Source organism: Oryctolagus cuniculus, chromosome 18 (genome assembly GCF_051225735.1).
Source record: "Oryctolagus cuniculus isolate XC-2025 breed Fujian yellow rabbit chromosome 18, ASM5122573v1, whole genome shotgun sequence".
NCBI classification, from domain to species: domain Eukaryota; kingdom Metazoa; phylum Chordata; class Mammalia; order Lagomorpha; family Leporidae; genus Oryctolagus; species Oryctolagus cuniculus.
The window spans coordinates 60,037,038-60,058,381 of record NC_142884.1 but is presented as its reverse complement, the minus strand read 5'-3'; the positions used below and the strand labels follow the sequence as shown (position 1 = coordinate 60,058,381).

The 21,344-nt window shown below is 58.6% G+C and overlaps 2 protein-coding genes across 2 annotated transcripts; both read left to right on the top strand.

Annotated features, from left to right (window-relative positions):
- Window positions 1-1,313: 1,313 nt before the first annotated feature.
- On the top strand, window positions 1,314-10,113 carry LOC100343300 (cocaine esterase). The gene is made up of 12 exons (XM_002711595.6): window positions 1,314-1,485; window positions 4,258-4,462; window positions 5,352-5,490; window positions 6,130-6,263; window positions 6,345-6,603; window positions 7,012-7,110; window positions 7,379-7,519; window positions 7,615-7,695; window positions 7,916-8,060; window positions 8,432-8,569; window positions 9,050-9,122; window positions 9,356-10,113. The coding sequence occupies exons 1-12, from the start codon at window positions 1,407-1,409 to the stop codon at window positions 9,540-9,542; spliced, it is 1,680 nt and encodes a 559-aa protein (XP_002711641.2). The 5' UTR covers window positions 1,314-1,406; the 3' UTR covers window positions 9,543-10,113.
- A 4,435-nt stretch (window positions 10,114-14,548) lies between these two features.
- On the top strand, window positions 14,549-17,939 carry LOC149120978 (cocaine esterase-like). The gene is made up of 5 exons (XM_089319090.1): window positions 14,549-14,666; window positions 15,309-15,442; window positions 15,524-15,773; window positions 16,175-16,273; window positions 17,799-17,939. The coding sequence occupies exons 1-5, from the start codon at window positions 14,550-14,552 to the stop codon at window positions 17,937-17,939; spliced, it is 741 nt and encodes a 246-aa protein (XP_089175216.1). The 5' UTR covers window position 14,549.
- The last annotated feature ends 3,405 nt before the right edge of the window (window positions 17,940-21,344 follow it).

Below are 21,344 nucleotides of genomic sequence, written 5' to 3'. Positions count from 1 at the left end.
TCCCATAGCATTTTTCCATGAGTCATCTATGGCTCCGCGGGGGTGGGGGTGGAGGGGTGCAGTGGCTTTGCCAGGCTCCTGGCTCTGGTTTAGCATTCAGAGGGCCTCGGCTCTAGGGCTGAAGAACGAGCAGAGACTCTTCAGTCGGGGCGCTGTCCCCAGGACGGGTTCAGGGGGCTCCGCGAGGCAGGCAGCAGCCCCTGACTCCAGCAGCAGATCCTGCAGGTCCCTGAGGAGGGCAGCGGTGGTGGCTGCCTGGGGACAATGTCCAGAGTCACTGAGCCAGGTGCCTGTGGCCAAGGGATTTCTTTTTCTAAAGATTTATTTATTTGAATGTCAGAGTTACACACAGAGAGGAGAGGCAGAGAGAGAGAGAGAGAAAGAGAAAGAGAGAGAGGTCTTCCATCACCTGGTTCACTCCTCAATTGGCTGCAATGGCCAGATCTGCTCCAATCTGAAGCCAGGAGCCAGGAGCTTCTTCTGGGTCTCCCATGTGGGTGCAAGGGCCCAAGGACTTGAGCCATTTTCTTCTGCTTTCCCAGGTGCATTAGCAGGGCGCTGGATCGGAAGTGGAGTAGCCGAGACTCGAACCAGCGTCCATATTGGATGCTGTGGCCCCAGGCGGTGCCCCCCCAGGTCTGCTCTTGATTCCAGCTTCATGGGTAGGCAAACCCTGGGCGGCAGCAGGTGAGAGCTCACCTACTTGGATCCCTGACACCATGCAAGAGACCGGCACTGAGTTCCTGACTCCTGGATTTGGCCTGGCACAGGCCCAACCACCGCAGGCCTTTGGGGAATATCTCTCCCTCCAGACACTAAGTCAGTCAATGATTAAACAAAGGGAAAAAAAAGACCAGGGTCATGTGTACCTTTCAAAAGAGCCATGACTGAGTAGGGAGGGGCCTGTGGAGACAGCTGAATGGGTAAACTGAGTCCTGAAACCGGGGAGGAGCTGGCAGCGCTGGGGGAAGTCACCATGCAGCGCAGGCGCCAGGCCAATCCCGCATCCCCGCAGGTCATCCCACTTCTCTCTAGGAGGGGTCCTGATCTTGCCCCAGACTCTCCCGGTGTTTGCAGTCACAGCCCATTGCTCCCTGCTCTCCACCTCCTGGGCCACAGCTGCCAGAACAGTGAGCACAGGAACCCCAGGACAGAGGGGAGGGTCCCGGCACACCACGCAGGGGCCTGATAGAGGGGAGGAGGCCATTCCTTACCTGTGTGCTGGCCTCTGCCTTCTCAGTCCCACTTTAGCCTGGCCCCCAAGCCCCACCCCGGGCTCGCCCCGCCTGTTCCCCGCCCAGGCCAAACTCCCCTTTGGGCGGGTTGGGTGAGGCCCTGATCCACCCCTGGAGCACCTGGTACAGCCTGGGGGCCACAGCAGTGCACACCCGTACCTGCCTCTGACCATGGGGACACACCGACGGGATGCCCTGCTCAGAGCCCTGGTCTGCGGGCTCCTGCTGCACCTCCTTGTCCCAGCCCATGGTGAGGCTCCCACAGGCGGCAATGGGGACCCGGGTCAGATCTGCCCAATCCCGCAGTTAGAGCCTGCGGCCACGGGAGGGCAACCTCTGGGCTGGTGGAGCCAGTGGGGGTGACAGCTGGGGACCTATGCGCCCAGGGTGGGCCCCTGAGGCTTGGAGAGGGTCAGTGCTGCCAGAGGCCCCAGACACCGAGGAGTGTGCCTAACAGGAGGGGCTCTAAGAGGGCAGCTTGGGTTGAGGGATCTGGGCGTTCCCTTCCTGTGTGTGTGTGGCTGTTGGCAACCCCGCCCGCGGTCCTGAGAACAATTATCAACATCTTCGCCTTGCCAGGGACACTCTGGGGTGCTCTTGGCCAGAGGCACCCGGTCCCCTCTGAAGGTTAATAGCAGGGAGCATGGGGGCCCGGGCTGATCTCAGAGGCCACAGGGCCCCTCAGCCCACGCAGCTGCCCTGGGGCCAGAGGCTTACACTGAAGGAAAAGACCAGGGGTTCAGTGCCTGCCGAGGCCCTCCCTGACCTTCCCAGAGCTCACCCAGGTGAGATGGGGCCTGGGTGTCCGACCCAGAATGCTCTAGGTTGACAGGTCTTCTCCCCAACCCTGTCCCTATCTACTCTGCCCAGGGGCTCCACACTCACCCTCCCCTGTGCCCAGCCCAGCTGGAATTCCACCATTCCCCGCCCTTTGCCCAGACTCTCAAGGATGTCTGAGCCTGGCAGGAAGCTCAGCCTGGCCTTGTAGATGCCTCTTTTATTCATTTATCGATTTTTAAATATTTACTTATTTGAAAATTGACAGAGAGAGGGAGACCAGAGAGCGAGTGTGCTTCCATCTGCCGGTTCACTCCCTAGATGGCTGCTATACTTGGGGATGGGCCCTGTGGGAACCAGGAATCAGGCCCGAGGACCTGGCCAGCTTCCACTGCCTTCTCAGGCTCGTGAGCAGGGAGCTGGATCAGAAGCAGAACAGCTGGGATCCAACAGGCACTCTGATGCGGGATGCTGGTGTGACCGGCGGCAGGTTAGCTGCGGGGCTGGAACTCCAGCCCCAGTGGCTCAAACAGTATTTCCTGTTGGTCTCACGCTCGGAAAGAATCCAGTTGTCTCTTGGTGTTGTCACAGAGTCTCCCAAAGATAAAAAAAAAAAAAGGCCCAGTTTCTCCCTGGAGGAGCCCCATGTCCACTCCCCCGCTAAGAACACAAAAATAAATCCCTTGTCCGTATTCTAATGAGTAAGTTGCTTTTTATTCCTGCAAAAGTCTTATTCCTTAAAGAAAGAATCGAGGGGGCAGCGTGGAAGCCCAGAGGGTTAAGCTGCCACCTGCGAAGCTGGCATCCCACGTGAGCGCAGGTTTGAGTCCTGACTGTTCCACTTCTGACCCTGCTCCCTGCTGACGCCCCTGGGAAAGCTGAGGGACATGGTCCAAGTGCTTGGGAGACCTGGATGGAGTTGCAGGCTCCTGGCTTTGGTCTGGCCCAGCCCCAGCCATTGTGGCCCTTTTGGGAGTAATCCTGTGGGTGCAAGATCTCTGTCTCTCTCTTCCTTCCTCGCTCTCTCTGTAAGTAGCTCTGCCTTTCACACAAACAAATAAATAAATCTTAGGGCAAACAAAGTAGATGACCACTCAGGACGGAACAGTCACCAGGTTGACACTGAAAGGACACAGGGTATGTGCGTGTCTGAAATCCAGGTACAAATCGGCCCATAGAGAGCCACAGCTCAGGGAGATGAATGCTAAGGACACTACCTAGAGCTCAGACTCCCCCCCCCCCCACATTTCCCAGCTTATGCTCTGTGTGTGTGTATAAAAGCCCCTTCCGTGAGCCAGAGGAAGGGGAGTTTGAAGCAAAGACTCTTAACTCCCTGGCCCAGCCACACCAATAATAAAGTCTGATTTGGCCACAGGTGGGTGTGTCTGAGATCGGCCACAGGGTGCATCAGATGAGGGGTGCGTTCTGCTGGTCCTCCAGCAGGCTGCAGGCCATTCCTGAACTGGGAGTCTATTCCTAAACTGGGAGTCTATTCCTGAACTGGGAGTCTATTCCTAAACTGGGAGTCTATTCCTGAACTGGGAGTCTGTTCCTAAATTCCAGAGCGCCTATTCCAAAATTGGGACGCTCGAGTTCTGTACGGAAAGCCGCATCGTGTGTGCGTGTATGTGCCACAGTTCTCTGGCACACGTTAAATCACCCCCAGATGAGTTCTACCACACAACGCAAGTGCTGGGTGAGTAACTGTTCTATCAGTGCCAGGACGAGTGAGAGAAAAGGCTGTAATACTGAGCACAGACACACAATATATTTCCTGAATATTTTCGGTCTGAAAAGTTCGTTGCTTCTATGGTTCCTGAGCCCACATAGAGGAAGAATGTAATTAAAAACCATGAGTGGAAAAAGGTGACTGGTATCGTGGGCTTCTGTCCACCCAGCCTAGGGCCTCCTGCTCAGGGGCCAGCAAGGTTCCCAGGGCCTTGCACAATGTCCACTGTGCACTTCCATGGCTGTTTATTCCATTCACAGAGATCACTCTGTCAGTTCTTCCACTCGGGGCGATCCCGGCCTCAGCATCAGAAACACACTGCTCTGCTTCCTATCACTATGGAAACGCTATTTCTGGCCGCTCATTTGAGTGGAATCATAAGGCACTTGCAGGAAATCTGTTTGTAGGTCCGAGGCCTTGGCAAGGCTGAGGTGCTGATGCCAAGGAGAGGCCACAGCAGCAGTGTGGGAGGGCAGCTCATGGGGAGCCCCACCTGATGTGCCTCTCTGCCCACAGGCCAGGACTCTGCCAGCCCCATCCGGAACACGCGCACGGGGCAGGTGCGCGGGAGCCTGGTCCACGTGGAAGGCACCGATGCGGGCGTCCACACCTTCCTGGGAATTCCCTTTGCCAAGCCACCTGTGGGGCCGCTGCGCTTTGCACCTCCTGAACCTGCTGAAGCTTGGAGTGGAGTGAGGGACGGGACCTCCCACCCAGCCATGTAAGCGCTCCCAGGGCACAGGGAAGCTCTGGACCTGGGGTGGGGGGAGGAGATCCTTTGAGCAGTGGGCCAGGCCCAGCTGTCCTTTAACTCACACCTGAAAGCCACGATCCTCCTGTGTGCAGGATTGCCATGTGCAGGTTTCCAGCAAGCCTGCGAAGGCTCAGGAGGCTCCTGGCTGCTGCCAGGCTCCTGCCCAGGACTTGACACTCAGAGGGCGTGAGCTCCAGGTGCTGCAGAGAGAAGCAGAGACCCACCTCCCCTCGTTCACTTTCGCCACAGGTTCTGTGCAGCCAGGGGCGCTGGCTCTGGGTGAGGGCCATGCTCCATGACATCTGTAGGAGTCCCTGCTCTCCCTGACTTCCAGCAGCAAACCCTGCAGGTCCCTGAGAAGGGAACATTGGTGGCTGCCATGGTCACTGAGCCAAAGGACACTGGCCAAGGGACATTTGTCTGTCCTTACGACTGAGAGTGTGGGAGCAATGAGGTTCCCAGAGAGTCTAGAATTAAGGCCACAGAAGCCCACCTGGCCTTCCTGGAGAAACGCCATCCGTCCACCCAGGCAGCGTGTATGGGAGGCTGGCCTGCTCTGGGCATGGCAGGGTCTGGCCATGCAGCACTGATGTCACCTCCACTGAGTGTCACTGCAGTCACGACCTCCCACAAGTCTCCTGAGAGTCAGGAAGTGGTGCCCAATCCCTCACACACCTGAGGCTCCCTGGATGTCGGCGCCATCCCGACTTGCCCAGAGTCTAAGAGGTGTATCATGGTGGGAAGGGCATAGAGTAGGACCATGAGTGAGCAGCGTTGCAGGAGGCAGGGGATGGGGAGGGTCTGGTGTGGGCCACTGCAGGGCCCTGGACTAGCATCTTGCCTTGTGTGGCTCCAGGTGTCTGCAGAACTTGGCTATGATGGGTCAAGATGTTCTGCAGGTGAACATCACCCCACCTTCCATCCCCATGTCTGAGGACTGCCTGTACCTCAACATCTACTCGCCTGCACATGCCCGTGAGGGCTCTGACCTGCCTGTGAGTGTGGGGCAGGGTCAGCCGGGGTGGGAGGGCATTGCCTTCTGCTAGAAGATGAGAAAGGAGAAGCTGAGCACGGGCCCTCCTGTGAGCACACCCTGTCCAGAAGCCTCTCACTAGGGGAGCCAAGAAGTGCTGCTCCCCCACGGTGGCCAGCTGAGGCCTGGGTGTGGGGTCCCAGCGGCCTGGCTTCTGTCAGAGGTCAGAATGAGTGGGTCCTGGATGGCCCCAGGACACTGCCATCATCCTGACACCCAGGAGACTAACTCTGCTCTGGTGAGGGCTGACCTTGGAGGTCACACAGGACATCAGCCATGGACGCTTGGGCAGCCCCTGGGGAGGGAGGGCACTTTGAATGACATCCATGTGGAAGGACCAAGACTCAGCCCTTAGCTTTCCACCTCACTGCAGGTTCTGGAATTGATGCAGCCAAGCTCTGAAACAAGGGCTAGAACTCCAAGGATGGGAGGCCTGGCCTTCCTGCTGGCACTGGGACCCTGGCTCATGGCCCAGATCCTGCTGTCTGGGTGGAGTTCAGTGTGCTGGGCACCTGTACAGTCCCCAGGCCCTGGTTAGACCAAGAGGGGGATGAATAGGCTTTAGGCTGGGGGAGCCACAAGGTTCATCCTTGACCCCCAGGTGATCGTGTGGATCCACGGTGGCGGGCTGACTATGGGCATGGCTTCCATGTATGATGGTTCTGCGCTGGCGGCATTTGAGGACGTGGTGGTGGTCACCATCCAGTACCGCCTGGGAGTCCTGGGCTTCTTCAGGTGAGACCGGGGCTGGGGTGGGCCCTGCGGGAAGAGTGGCACCAGGACAGCCCTGTGACCCCTGTCCCTGCCACTTCTCAGCACTGGAGACCAGCACGCCACCGGAAACTGGGGCTACCTGGACCAAGTGGCCGCACTGCGCTGGGTCCAGCAGAATATCGCCCACTTTGGAGGCAACCCTGGCCGGGTCACCATTTTCGGCGAGTCTGCAGGTGGCATAAGTGTGTCATCCCATGTGCTATCACCCATGTCCCAAGGTCTCTTCCACGGAGCCATCATGGAGAGTGGGGTGGCCCTGATGCCCGGCCTCATCACCAGCTCATCTGAGGAGGTCTCCACAGTGAGTGTCCTCACTGCCCAGACAGCACTGCTGCTCCTGCCTCTCTTACTCTTGGTGAAGTGGTCACTATGAGGACCATTGGGTACACAGGCACTGCTGCATATCTGCGAACTGCTGAGGAGTTCTGGGGTCAGAATGTGCCATCTGAGCCCCAGTGGTAACAGAGGTGATTCTTGGCTCTGCCACTCTGCCCGCCTGAGCCCCATGTTGTCAGCAACCAGCACAGCAGGTGCTGCCCACTGCGGCTGGGCGGTGCCAAGTCATGGGACAGGAGCAACAATCAGCTTCCACTGCAGCCGTGCACACACCACACCCTGTGTGATTTGGGGTACACCTGCCTTCAATGGGGCCGTGGGCAACCCCAGTCTCCAGCATGGCTGTGCCAGCCCCTGTGTGGTCCCGTTACAGGTGGTGGCCAACTTGTCTGGCTGTGGCCAGGTGGACTCTGAGACACTGGTGCGCTGCTTGCGGGCCAAGAGTGAAGAGGAGATGCTGGCCATCACCCAGGTCGGGCCCCGTGCACGTGGGTGAGGGGGTGATGGGCTTGTGTGCACCTCATAGTCCCTGGGGATGCTACCTCCCATCCATGCCCTCCTGACATCCCAGCCCTGGATGGGAACAGGAGGTGCAGTCCTGGATGCCAGGCTGGGGACCCCATGGTGGGAGGGAGCAAACTGGGCTCAGCCTGGGCTCAGACAGGCTTGGGGGATTTACAAGGAGGGCAGCATAAAATACCTGTAACAAAATTTTCTCCCTGACCCGTGTGACCCCACAGGCCTTCATGCTCATCACAGCAGTGGTGGACGGAGTCTTCCTGCCCAGACACCCCGAGGAGCTGCTGGCCTCGGCTGACTTTCAACCCATCCCCAGCATCATTGGTGTCAACAATGATGAGTATGGCTGGGTCCTCCCCAAGGTGAGTGCCCACATTGCCCATGTGGTGGGCAGGTTTCTGGGCTTCAAAACTCTAGGCACAGCCATGCCAACATGGGACTCTTGCCTCTCCATCAGGTCCTGTTTGCCACTGACCCTCAAGAGGAGAGAGACAGACAGGCGATGCGGGAGATTACACATCAAGCAACAAAACACCTGGTGAGGCCCCCAGGCTCCTGCCACAAAAGAGCGCATCCCAGACACCTGCCCACACAGGGACTCCCAGAACCAAGGCTCAGCTGTGTGTTTGGGTGGGGTCTCCCGGAGCCTGGTTCTTCCCCCAGTTTCTGACTATGCAGGACCTCCGTCCCCCAGCCTGAGGCTGCTGCCTCTCTCCCAGGAGCTGCTCCCCTCACTCCTTCCCCTTCCCCTGGGCCAGATGCTGCCTCCCACTTTGGGGGACCTGTTGATGGACGAGTACATGGGGAGCAATGAGGACCCCAAGACCCTCATGGCCCAGTTCCAGGAGATGATGGCAGACGCCATGTTCGTGATGCCTGCACTCCGAGTAGCACATTTCCAGCGTGAGTTCATCTGGGACTGAGGCCTCACTCGCTAGGGGCAGCTCAGACCTGGGTCTTTTCCTGAGGGTGACGCCTGTCCTGTCCTGGTCCTGATCCATGTCTTAAGAGGGTCCCGGGGTGCCTCCTCTCACTAAACCCCCATGTCTTAACCTGGAGATGGATATGTCCTCTATTGAACTAGGAGGTTATGGCTGAGTGAGCTCCACTCACTGTTCCCAAACCTCATAGCCACGAAGCGCAAGGCCAGACCTAATCCAGGCCATGCCCACTGCACCTGCTCCACCCGGGATTCTGCTATACTGCCAGGACCCAACCTAGTGTGGCAGTGATGTGTGGTCCCCATGGTCACACATCTCCTTGTTCATCCCCAGGTTCCCACGCCCCTGTCTACTTCTACGAGTTCCAGCATCGACCCAGCTTCACAAAGGACCTCAGGCCGCCCCACGTGCGGGCCGACCACGGCGATGAGCTGCTCTTTGTGTTCAGATCACATTTCTTTGGCAGCAAAGGTGAATCTTCCTCCTTCACCAGGATGGGATGAGGTCCAGGCTCTCTCTGAGGGGCTCTGCACCCCCACTGGGATGAACGCAGGAGGCTCAGATGGGATCCAGGGTCCAAAGTCTTACAGCTCAGAGGGCAGAGCAGGTTTGGGTCTGAGAGCCCTGAGGGTGCAGCCTCTGCTCCCTCCTCCTCAGCCCTCCCAGGGATGAGTGTCCAGCCTGGGTGCACATGGGTTCAAAGTCAGATCTGATTCCTGACAAATGTCCCAGGGACAGAGGGAAGCAACCATCCGGTCCAGGAAGAAGCCAGTGTCGATGATTTACGGGATGACTGGGAACATGGAGTGTGACAAAGCAGGTCCCACTCGTGAGGGAGACACAGAGGTTGGCGGGTAGCTGAGGGTCAGCTCCACCTGGGCTGGGAGCGTGGTGCATGATGGGCAGCAGGACTGGGGTGCTCTGAGCTGACCCTGACCCTTCCCTCTGCAGTGCCCCTCACTGAGGAGGAGGAGCTGCTGAGCAGGAGGGTGATGAAGTACTGGGCCAACTTTGCTCGCAACGGGTGAGACGACCCCCCCCCCCCAAATCCCCAGGGACCTGGGACCCTCTGCCCTCCCTCTTCTGTGGAGACCTCACCAGCATCCAGGGTCATAAGTCACGTGACAGCGCCCTCCCCAGCTAAATTACCCACGGCACTCACAGGGGCCCTGGGACCAGGCACACTCTTCCCATCTCCCAGTGACCTGGGGTGGGCCACGAGCTGCTCATGTCTGCTTCCTGACGTCTTGTCTGCAGGAACCCCAATGGCGAGGGCCTGCCGCACTGGCCGGTGTTTGACCAGGACGAGCGATACCTGCAGCTGAACGTGCAGCCTGCAGTGGGCCAGGCCCTGAAGGCCCGCAGGCTCCAGTTCTGGACCCACACCCTGCCCCAGAGGGTCCAGGAGCTAAGGGGCACTGAGCAGAAGCACACAGAACTATAGCTGCCTGTGTGGGGTTGGGGGACAGGGGCTCCAGTGCAGGTGGGGCCCCGATGCACTCATACACATCCACAGAGAGATGCATTAGGCACTCTAACGTGGCCACTCAATCCTCCCTGCCTCTGTCAACTCAGCTGACCGTGGTGGAGAACCCACGGCTTGAGGTTCATTGTCAAGCCTGCCCTGGGTCCCCTCGTGTGAGACACATTCCATGCACCCTCCTTGGAGCTGTGTTGGGCAACACCAGTGCCCGCCCAGCTTCCTCAACACCCACTGTGCCCTGGGCCCTCATGCTTCTTGCCCCCTCCACCTTCTCCACACCCTGCCTCTCTTCTCAACCAGCCCCAGGCCCTCCCCAGGTGGAGGGAGCTGCGTTGGGCATTGTTGCCCACCCCTGGGTGCGTTAAACCCTATCCCCTCTTCCTCTTCCCAGCATGCCTGTGATCTCATATATCTTAAAGGCCACAGTGGACCCCGACTCCAGGAGTCACCGTGGCTTCGTCCCTTACGCTGCCATGAGTGGTGCCCTCAATCCCATCCATGCATTACAAATAAAGGGTTCTAGTCCTTTCACACTGAGTCACATTCACCTGAGTGAACCTGCCACGTTTTCTTAGGCCCTCAGCTCTCAAGAGACACCTGCTTACCTCCACAGCTGGGGTACTGTGAATCATTAATGCAGTAAACCTGGAGTATAAGGCTGTTGCTTGCATAGGGGGTTAAGCCTCTACCTATTTGCTGACATCTCATATGAGGACAGTTCAGGTCCCAGCTGCTCCACTCCTGATCCAGATCTCTGCTAAGGCACCTGGGAAAGCAGCCACCCACGTGGGGTACACAGATAATGTTTCTCCCTCTGGACTTTGCCCTGGGATAGCCCTGGCCATGGTGGCTGAGAGAGCCCTGGGCTGAGCAGAGGTCAAGGCCAGCTCTCCGGAGCCACAAAGTCAGCCTTCATGAGCCAGGGTCCACTTCCCCTGGGGGCTCCCGTGCCCAGGCTGCTCCTCCTTCCTGCAGGGAGCCTGATGTTGTTTCCTACACTCAGGCTGACTCCCGCCCCACCCCCCACTGCTGTCACAGGACCACACGTACCCTGCTGGGTGCCTGGTGGGGAAGGTGTGGGCCCTGGGTCTTACATTTCACTCAAGGTTCTTGTCCCCATGGAGATGAGGATTCACAGCAGCAGCAGCCACAGGCAGTGCACAAAAGCAGCTTTGATTTCAAGGAGAGAGAGCGTGACCACACCTGCACGCCTACTGAGGGCGCCACACACGGAGAGACCCTCAGCAGGAATGGGCCAGGGTTGCCAGGAGGAAGAGAGGAAGAGGCAGCCCAAGGAGGATTCCAAGCACAGCCAGGGGCAGAGAGGGCCCTCCCCTTTCTCATCTCAGGGGGCAGTGCCCTAAATGCATAACCCAGTGGGGTGGGATCTCACCTGTGGGAATATTGAAGGGATTGCTATGGCCCCTCCATCCAGAATTTCTCTTCCCTGTTTCCATCATGGCTTCTCCTTCCTGGTCCCAGCTGAGACACAGGTGCATCCTGGGAAAGTGGTGTAAAATATTGAATAGCGGGGGCTGGCAGTGTGGCTCATGGTTAATGTCCTGGACTCTAGTGCTGGCATCCCAAATGGGCACCGGTTCGAGACCTGGCTGCTACATTCTGATCCAGCTCTCTGCTGTAGCCTGGGAAAGCAGTGGAGGATGGGCCAGGTCCTTGGGCCCCTGCAGCCGCATAGGAGTCCTGGAGGAAGCTCCTGGCTTCAGATCGGCGCTGCCTGGCTGTGGTAGCCATGTGGGGAGTGAACCAGCAGAAAGATGACCTCTCTGTCTCTCTCTCTCTTTCTCTCTGCTTTTGCCTCTCTCTGTGTATCTGTGACTTTCACGTAAAATAAGCAAATCTTAAAAAAAAAAATAACTCCCTTATCTCTTTGACTCTCTGGAACTCTGCCTTTCAAATAAATAAATACATCTTTTTAAAAAATAGATTCATAGAGAAGGCCTCCAGGGTGTCCAGTCACAGCCCAGTGCTGCTTGCTGTCCATCCCTACACTATCCTGGAGTCAGCCGGCGAGGACAGTAAACTTGGTGACTCCAGGACTGAGGAGAGGGATTGGACACCCAGAGGAGCCAGGAGCCAGGGGAGGCAGGAGCCAGGGGAGGAGCCAGGAGCCAGGGGAGGCACCCACCAGGCCCTGTCCTCTCAGTCCTGCTCTCCTGTAAGGCCCCCAAGCCCTGCCCCCGGGGCTCGCCCCACCTGTTCCCTTCAGGTCATGGGCTGGGCCAGCGACTGCCCCTGGAGGGCCTGGTCAGCCTCTGGGCTCAGAGCCACACACGGGGACCTGCCCCAGACCATGGGGACGCATCATGGGGATGCATGAGGATCCCGCAGGCAGCGACAGGGACCCGGGTCAGATCTGCCCAATCACACACTTAGAGTCTGCAGCCTCAGTAGGACAATACCCAGGTGTCGGTAGTAGGTAGAAGTGACAGCGCTGCCCCTGAGGCTCCGAGAAAGTCGGGGCTGCCCGAGGCCCCAGACGCAAGGGACTGAGCCCAACATAAGGGCTCTGAGCAGCGCAGCCTTTGGTCATCAGCCCAGGAGGCAGGGGCGGCGTGGGAGCTGGGAGGTTCGCTGGGCTCCAGGTTGCTGGAGCAAGTGACCAAAACAGTGAGGAACATGCCCTGGGACCATTTGTCTCCAGGGCTGCAGACCATTGGCAGAGCGGCTCCCTGCCCCACCAGGTGGCCCCAATCGCGTAACATGACCTGCAAATACAAAGCCCCTGATGCCTATCCAGAAGCCCATCCCTAACCCAGGGTCTCCTCTGACCCCGTGCACCTGGCAGATGTTTGCATGCTAAGGTGCCAGGGCGAAGGTGACCCCACCCTAGAACCTGGCATTAGTTTTATCGTGAATCAGCCCGCGTGGGATTTACCCATGGGGTGTGTGCTTGATTCTTTGTCTCCTCATTCTAAAGGCCCAGGTCTCTAACCCCACCCTCTCCCTATCTAATCCCCAGCACAGGCCCCACTCCTCCTCCTCCATGCTCACCCACGGGCTCCCCGCCTGCCCTGCAATGCACAGACTCTCCCGGCGACCAGGACCTTCCAGGCAGATCGTCTCCCCCACATCACTGTGGTTCCTAATAAAGTAATATCTGGGGCTGGGTCCCCACTCAGAGAGGGGGCAGTTGTTCCCCAAGGACCCTGGGAGTCGCTGTGCGTGTCCGGGGCAGGAACCGCGGCAGCGTCTGCACAGAAGCCGCCCCTGTCCTCCGTGGACTCTGCTGAGCTCAGCTCACTGTCAGCCTCACAGCCGGAACTGCCGCTGCAGGCAGCGCTGTCCTCCATGGTTGGGGCGAATGACAAGGACAAGGTCGGGACCAGCTCAGGACAGAGGTGATGTTTACTCACCGCTCCGGGGCCAGGCTCTTCTCTCCCTGACCCAGGGGCCCAGAGCACCCTTGTGGCCGGGCATCGCCTACTCTGACATGGGAGGTTCCTCCCGAGGAGGAGTCAGCTTCCATGGGCTGGGGATGATTGATTTCTGCTGGTTTGAAGACAGAGAGACAGGGAAAGTGGGAGAGACAGAGTGAGAAAGAGCTCTCCCCTCCATGGTCACCCTCAGATGCCCGCTGTGTTAGGAGGGGAGCATCCCAGAGGCCTTGCTACTGCTGCTCCAAGTGTCTGCCCAATAGTTCTGGGCCAGGCCAGCTGTCTGGGACAGAGCTCCCATAACCAGCTTTCCCTGTGGGTGATGGCTCCCTCGTGCGTTATTCAGTGAGTCTGCTTAGGCTTTCTGGATTCAGTGACCATGAAATGCTTTGGGGCCAGAATGTGGCACTCAGAGCACATTAAATCCAGGTACAGAGAGAAAAGCAGACGCTCTCCCCATGTCCAGGAGAGGCCACAGGCTCTCTGTCTGCAGGGGGCGCTGTGTCTGGGTGAGGTTCACTTGGCTCCACATGCTTGTAGGAGGCCCCGACTCCATCAGCAGATCCTGCAGCTCCCTGAGATGGGCACCAGAGGGGGTCGTCATGGTCACTGAGCCAACAACAGGGCAAGGACATTGGCCAGGAACCCGTGTATGCCCTTAGGACTGGAGACTGTGGGAACGGGGAGGTTCCTGAGTCTAGAGTGAGGTGAGGGTCGTCCACTGCCCTTCCTGGGGAAACGCCATCCGTCCATCCAGGCTCGTATGCGGAAGGCTGGCCTGCTCTGGCATGGCTGTGTCTGGGCATCCAGCACTGAGTGTCCCCTCCTGCAGTCACGACTTCCCACAGAGTCCCCTGTCAGTCAAGAGTGGTCCCCAGACTCTCAGACACCTGAGGTTCCCTGATGTTGGACCATCCCATGTCGCTCCCCCTCTTCGCGGAGGAACGACACAGGACCCTGCGTTGTTCTTTTGTCTGCTCGGCCCTTTTTGGGTTTGCTGCTGGTTCTTCCCGGGTTGGATACTGTCCTTCCACCTCCGTGGAAGGGCGGCTCCCCCTGCCACTTTCCCCACTTCTGCGGGGGAGCGGCACACCGCCGGCCGGCTCTCTCGGGGGCTGCTCAGATGTTATCCGGATGTTCCCCTTAGATGTTCCTGGTGCATGGTGTCTCTCTCCTCCTTTATAGTCCTCTTCCACCAATCCCAACTCTGCTACCCACACGCCGAGTACGCTGCTCTCCTCCAATCAGGAGCAGGATCAGCTCCTGCAGGTTATTGGTTGAACTGGAGGCAGCTGTGTAAAAGTTGTTTACTCCTCTCCCAGCGCCATATTGTGGGAGAGCAGATGCATAGAATAAGTCTTAATTCCAGTAACTTAGTCTAGTCCGAGTTGCTCCCCACAATCCCAGCTCACCCAGAGTCTAGGACCTGGAGCCTGGTGGGAAGTGTCTTATGGAGGCCCATGAGTGAGCAGGGCTGTAGGAGGAGGCCCCGGGAGGGTCGGGCACACTAGACCCAGGCTCTAGACTAATGGCTGCCTTGGGTGGCTCCAGGTGTCTGCAGAACTTGGCCATGATGGGTCAAGATTTTCTGCAGCTGAACCTCACCCCACCGTCGATCCCCATGTCCGAGGACTGCCTGTACCTCAACATCTACTCGCCTGCACGTGCCCGTGAGGGCTCTGACCTGCCTGTGAGTGTGGGGCAGGGTCGGCCAGGGTGTGAGGGCATTGCCTTCTGCTACAAGTAGAAAAAGGAGAAGCTGAGCACGGGCCCTCCTGTGAGCGCACATTGTCCAGAAGCCTCTCATTATCGGAGCCCAGAAGTGCTGCTCACCCTCAATGGGCAGCTGAGGCCTGAGCAGGAGGTCCCGGGGCCTGGCTGCTGTCAGAGGTCAGAATGAGTGGGTCCTGGATGGCCCCAGGACATTGCCATCATCCTCATGCCCAGGAGACTCACTCTGCTGTGTGGTGAGGGCTGACCTTGGAGGTCACACAGGAAATCAGCCATGGACGCTTGGGCAGCCCCTGGGGAGGGAGGGCACTTTGAATGACATCCATGTGGAAGGACCAAGACTCAGCCCTTAGCTTTCCACCTCACTGCAGGTTCTGGAATTGACGCAGCCAAGCTCTGAAACAAGGGCTAGAACTCCAAGGATGGGAGGCCTGGCCTTCCTGCTGGCACTGGGACCCTGGCTCATGACCCAGATCCTGCTGTCTGGGTGGAGTTCAGTGTGCTGGGCACCTGCACAGTCCCCAGGCCCTGGTTAGACCAAGAGGGGGATGAGCAGGCTTTACACTGGGGGGAGCCACAAGGTCCATCCTTGACTCCCCAGGTGATGGTGTGGATCCATGGTGGCGGGCTGACTATGGGCATGGCTTCCATGTATGACGGTTCTGCCCTGGCGGCATTTGAGGACGTGGTGGTGGTCACCATCCAGTACCGCCTGGGAGTCCTGGGCTTCTTCAGGTGAGATCGGGGCTGGGGTGGGCCCTGCAGGAAGAGTGGCACCAGGACAACCCAGTGACCCCTGTCCCTGCCACTTCTTAGCACTGGAGACCAGCACGCCACCGGCAACTGGGGCTACCTGGACCAAGTGGCCGCGCTATGCTGGGTCCAGCACAATATTGGAGGCAACCCTGGCCGGGTCACCATTTTCGGCGAGTCTTCTGGTGGCACGAGTGTGTCTACGCATGTGCTGTCACCCATGTCCCAAGGTCTCTTCCACGGAGCCATCATGGAGAGTGGGGTGGCCCTGCTGCCCGGCCTCATCACCAGCTCGTCTGAGGAGGTCTCCACAGTGAGTGTCCTCACTGCCCAGCCAGCACAGCTGCTCCTGCCTCTATTACAGTCTCAGGGAAATGAGCACAGCGTGGACCATTGGGTGTGTGGGCTCTGCTGTCTACTGGTGACTGCTGAGCTCTCCGTGGTCAGAATCCACACACCTGAGCCACAGCAGAGGAAGAACTGGTTCTCGGCTCCACCAAGCTGCCCACCTTGACCCCAGGTTGTAGCAGCCAGGTGCTGCCATTGTGGCTGGGCGGTACCAAGTCATGGGGAAGAAGGAATAATCAGCTTCCAACTGCAACCATGTCCACACCACACCCTGAGCTAGATTGGGTTCACCTGCCTCCAGTGGGGCCATGGGAAACCCCATGTCTCCCACATGGCTGTGCCAGCCCCTGTGTGGTCCCATTACAGGTGGTGGCCAACCTGTCTGGCTGCGGCCAGGTGGATTCTGAGACACTGGTGTGCTGCTTGCGGGCCAAGAGTGAAGAGGACATGCTGGCCATCACCCAGGTCGGGCCCCGTGCACGTGGGTGAGGGGGTGATGGGCTTGTGTGCACCTCATAGTCCCTGGGGCTGCTACCTCCCATCCATGCCCTCCTGACATCTTAGCCCTGGATGGAACAGGGACCCAGTCTTGTATGCCAGGCTTGGGAACTCCCAGGTGGGAGTGAGCACCCAGAGCTGCGCCCGGCATGGGGGATGTACACAGAGCAAACTCAAGCTTTCTCCCTGTCCCTGTGTGACATCAGGTCTTCAAGGTGTTCGCAGGGGTGATAGACGGAGTCTTCCTGCCCAGACACCCTGAGGAGCTGCTGGATCTCCTGACTTTCTTTTTTTTTTTTTAAGCATCTTTTTTTTTTTTTTTGAGATGCACAGTGGACAGTGAGAGAGAGAGACAGAGAGAAAGGTCTTCCTTTACCATTGGTTCACCCCCCAATGGCCGCTGTGGCCGGTGCGCTGCGGCCGGTGCACTGCACTGATCCGAAGCCCGGAGCCAGGTGCTTCTCCTGGTCTCCCATGGGGTGCAGGGCCCTTCGCCAGGATGGAATGAGCTCCAGTCTCTCCCGGATAGGGCTCTTGGCCCAACGTATGGATGAAAGCAGGAGGCTCAGATGGGATCCAGTGTACATTCAAGGAGCAGAGCCAGGAATGGAATCTGAACCGCTCAGGGTGCAGCCTATACCCGCTCTTCCTCTGTCCCCCCAGGCATGAGTGTCCATCTTGGGTGCAAGGGTTCAAGTCATGTCTGTTTCCTGAACAATGTCCCAGGTCAGAGGGAAGAAAATATCTAGGCAAGGAAGGTGGCAGTGTCAAGGACTTAGGGGCTGACTGGGGACGTGGGGCTGGATAAGGCTGGGTACAGCTGGTGAGGGGATGACGACAGAGGTTGGCGGGTAGCCGAGGGTCTGCTCCACCTGAGCTGGTGAGCGTGGTACATGATGGGCAGCAGGACTGGGGTGGCCGAGCTGACCCTGCCCCTCCCCCATGCAGTGGCCCTCACTGAGGAGGAGGAGCTGCTGAGCAGGAGGGTGATGAAGTACTGGGCCAACTTTGCTCGCAACGGGTGAGACAACCCCCCCCCCAAATCCCCAAGGGACCTGGGACACTCTGCCCTCCCTCCTCTTGGGGGACCTCACCAACATCCAGGGACCTAAGTCAGGTGACAGCGCCCCCCCAGCTGCAGGACCCACTGGCACTCACAGGGGCCTTGGGACCAGGCACATCTTCCCATCTCCCAGTGACCTGGGGTGGCCATGAGCTGCTCTGCCCAGAGGATCCCTGTCGGGGAGGGACAGGCCAGGTCAGGATGCTGGGTCCCCACGTGGGGCTGACACCAGGGTAGGTCATACTGCTGCTGCTTCTGGAAACCCATTCCTCACCCCTCCTGCCTGCAAGGTGGCTTGGCTGGACCCCAGATAGGTGCCCATGGCTGGGCTGGGCAGGGCCCAGAGTGACCACGGTGCCCCCTTCCTGATGTCTTGTCTGCGGGAACCCCAACGGCGAGGGCCTGCCGCACTGGCCCGTGTTCGACCAGGACGAGCGATACCTGCAGCTGAACGTGCAGCCTGTAGTGGGCCAGGCCCTGAAGGCCCGCAGGCTCCAGTTCTGGACCCACACCCTGCCCCAGAGGGTCCAGGAGCTAAGGGGCACTGAGCAGAAGCACACAGAACTATAGCTGCCTGTGGGGTGGTTGAGGACAGGGGCTCCAGTGAAGGTGGGGCCCGATGCACTCACACACATCCCTGGAGCAGCCACGCATTCAGCACTCTCACACGGCCACTAATTCCTCTTGGCCTCCATCCACTCAATAGACCGTTGTGGAGAACTCACGGTTTGAGGTTCATTGCCAAGCCTGCCCTGGGGCCCCTCGTGTGAGACACACCCAGTGCACCCGCCATGGAGCTGTGTTGGGCAACACCAGTGCCAGCCCTGCTTCCTCAACACCCACTGGGCCCTGGGCCCTCATGCTTCTTGCCCCCTCCACCTTCTCCACACCCTCCCTCTCTTCTCAGCCAGCCCCAGGCCCTCCCCACAAGGAGGGAGCTGCATTGGGCATTGTTGCCCACCCCTGGGTGCCTTAAGACCAATCCTCCTCCTCCCGGCATGCCTGTGATCTCACATCTCTTAGAGGCCACAGAAGACCCAGACACCGGGAGTCACCATGGCTTCGTCCCTTACGCTGCCATGAGTGGTGCCCACAATCCCATCCATGCAGCACAAATAAAGGGTTCCAGTCCTTTCACGGCTGAGTCACGTCCACCTGAGTGAACCTGACACATTTTCTTAGACCCTCAACTCTCAAGAGACACCTGGTTACCTGCATAGCTGGGATACCATGAATCATTAATGCAGTAACCTGGAGTATAGGGCTGTTGCTTTGCACAAGGGGTTAAGCCTCTAACCATGTCGCTGACATCTCATATGAGGACAGTTGAGGTCCCAGCTGCTACACTCCTGATCCAGATCTCTGCTAAGGCACCTGGGAAAGCAGCAGAGGAGGGCCCAAGGGCTTGGGCCCCTGCCACCCACGTGGGGTACACAGTAATGTTTCTCCCTCTGGACTTTGCCCTGGGATAGCCCTGGCCATAGTGGCTGAGAGAGCCCTGGGCTGAGCAGAGGTCAAGGCCAGTTCTCAGGGAGCACAAAGTCAGCCTTCATGAGCCAGGGTCCACTTCCCCTGGGGGCTCCCGTGCCCAGGCTGCTCCTCCTTCCTGCAGGGAGCCTGATGTTGTTTCCTACACTCAGGCTGACTCCCGCCCGACCCCCCCACTGCTGTCACAGGACCACACGTACCCTGCTGGGTGCCTGGTGGGGAACTGTGGGCCCTGGGTCTTACATTTTACTCAAGCTTCTTGTCCCCATGGAGATGAGGATTCACAGCAGCAGCAGCCACAGGCAGTGCACAAAAGCAGCTTTGATTTCAAGGAGAGAGAGCGTGACCACACCTGCACGCCTACTGAGGGCGCCACACACGGAGAGACCCTCAGCAGGAATGGGCCAGGGTTGCCAGGAGGAAGAGAGGAAGAGGCAGCCCAAGGAGGATTCCCAAGCACAGCCAGGGGCAGAGAGGGCCCTCCCCTTTCTCATCCCAGGGGCGGTGCCCTAATGCATAACCCAGTGGGGTGGGATCTCACCTGTGGGAATATTGAAGGGATTGTTATGGCCCCTCCATCCAGAATTTCACTTCCCTGTTTCCATCATGACTTCTCCTTCCTGGTGCCAGCTGAGACACGGGTGCATCCTGGGAAAGTGGTGTAAAAGATTTACAAGCAGGCCAGAGCCGCGGCTCAATAGGCTAATTCTCCGCCTTTGGCTCCAGCACACCGGGTTCTAGTTCCAGTCGCAGCGCTGGCTTCTGTAGCATCTGCTCCTCTTCCAGTCCAGCTCTCTGCTGTGGCCCAGGAGTGCAGAGGAGGATGGCCCAAGTCCTTCGGCCCTGCACCTGCATGGGAAAGCAGGAGAAGCACCTGGCTCCTGGCTTCGGATAAGCACGATGCGCCGGCCGCAGTGCACTGGCCGTGGCGGCCATTGGAGGGTGAGCCAATGGCGTTGTTCTTCCTGCCTGGTTGCCAGGTATCAGGACCAGCAGGTTTTCACTGTCAAGGAGAGGACAGAACTGTGTCTCAGAAGAAGCTGGGGACACAGCACACATTGGGTTCAGCCCTTAGTTAGTGCCATGGTCACTGCCTCTCAAAACCTGGACCCTGAGTGAGCAGGGAGGGGATGGGCAGAGTCGGGAAAGGATGGAGGAGGGGCCTGGACCCAGTGGGCACCCAGCCTGGAAACCAAGGAGGAGCTTCCAGGATCTGGGACAGTGACACCTGCCAGCCTTGGCTCATGTGACCCCTGGGGCAGGGGCTGTGGCACAGAGCAGTAAGCCACCATCTGCAGTGCCTTCATCCCATGTAGGCACAGAGCCGAGCCCTGGCGGCTTCACTTCAAATCCAGCTTTCTGCTAATGTGCCTAGGAAAGCAGCAGAAGGCCCACGTGCTTTGGCCCCTGCACTCACCTGGGAGAAGCAGAAGAAGCTCCTGGCTCCTGGCTTTGGCCTGGTCCAGCCCCAGCAGTTTGGGGAGTGAACCAGATGATACAAGATCTCTCCCTTGGAGCCAGAGCTGTGACATAGTGGGTAGGGTCACTGCCTGCAGTGCCAGCACCCCCTATGGGCACCGGTTCAAGACCTGACTGCTCCATTTCAGATTTAGCTCTTTGCTGTAGCCTGGGAAAGCAGTGGAGGATGGGCCAGGTCCTTGGGCCCCTGCAGCCGCATATGAGACCTGGAGGAAGCTCTTGGCTCCAGGCTTCAGATCGGCGCAGCCTGGCCGTTGTAGCCATGTGGGGAGTGAACCACCAGAAAGAAGACCTCTCTGTCTCTCTCTCTGTGTCTCTCTCTCTTTCTCTCTGCTTTTCCCTCTCTCTGTGTGTATCTGTGACTTTCAAGTAAAATAAGCAAATCTTAAAAAATAAAATCACTTCCTTATCTCTTTGACTCTCTGTAACTTGCCTTTCAAATAAATAAATACATCTTTTTAAAAAATAGATTCTCAGAGAAGGCCTCCAGGGTGTCCAGTCACAGCCCAGTGCTGCTTGCTGTCCATCCCTACACTATCCTGGAGTCAGCCGGCGAGGACAGTAAACTTGGTGACTCCAGGACTGAGGAGAGGGATTGGACACCCAGAGGAGCCAGGAGCCAGGGGAGGCAGGAGCCAGGGGAGGCAGCCCCGCCGGGGACCCCACCAGGCCCTGTCCTCTCAGTCCTGCTCTCCTGCAAGACCCCCAAGCCCCACCCCCGGGACACCCTGCCTGTTCCCTGCCTGTCCTGGGCTGGGCCAGGATCCGCCTCTGGAGCAATCCAGAGAGCCTCTGGGCACAGAGCCCCACCTGCAGACCTGCGTCAGACCATGTGGACGCAGCGACAGGCTTAGGGCGCCGTGACCTGCAGGCTCCTGCTGCTCCTCCTCATCCCGGTACCCAGTGAGGATCCCACGGGCAGTAACAGGAACCAGGGTCAGATCTGCCCAATCCCGCAATTAGAGCCTGCGGCCGCAGAGAAACAACACCTGGGTGGCTGAAGCCAGT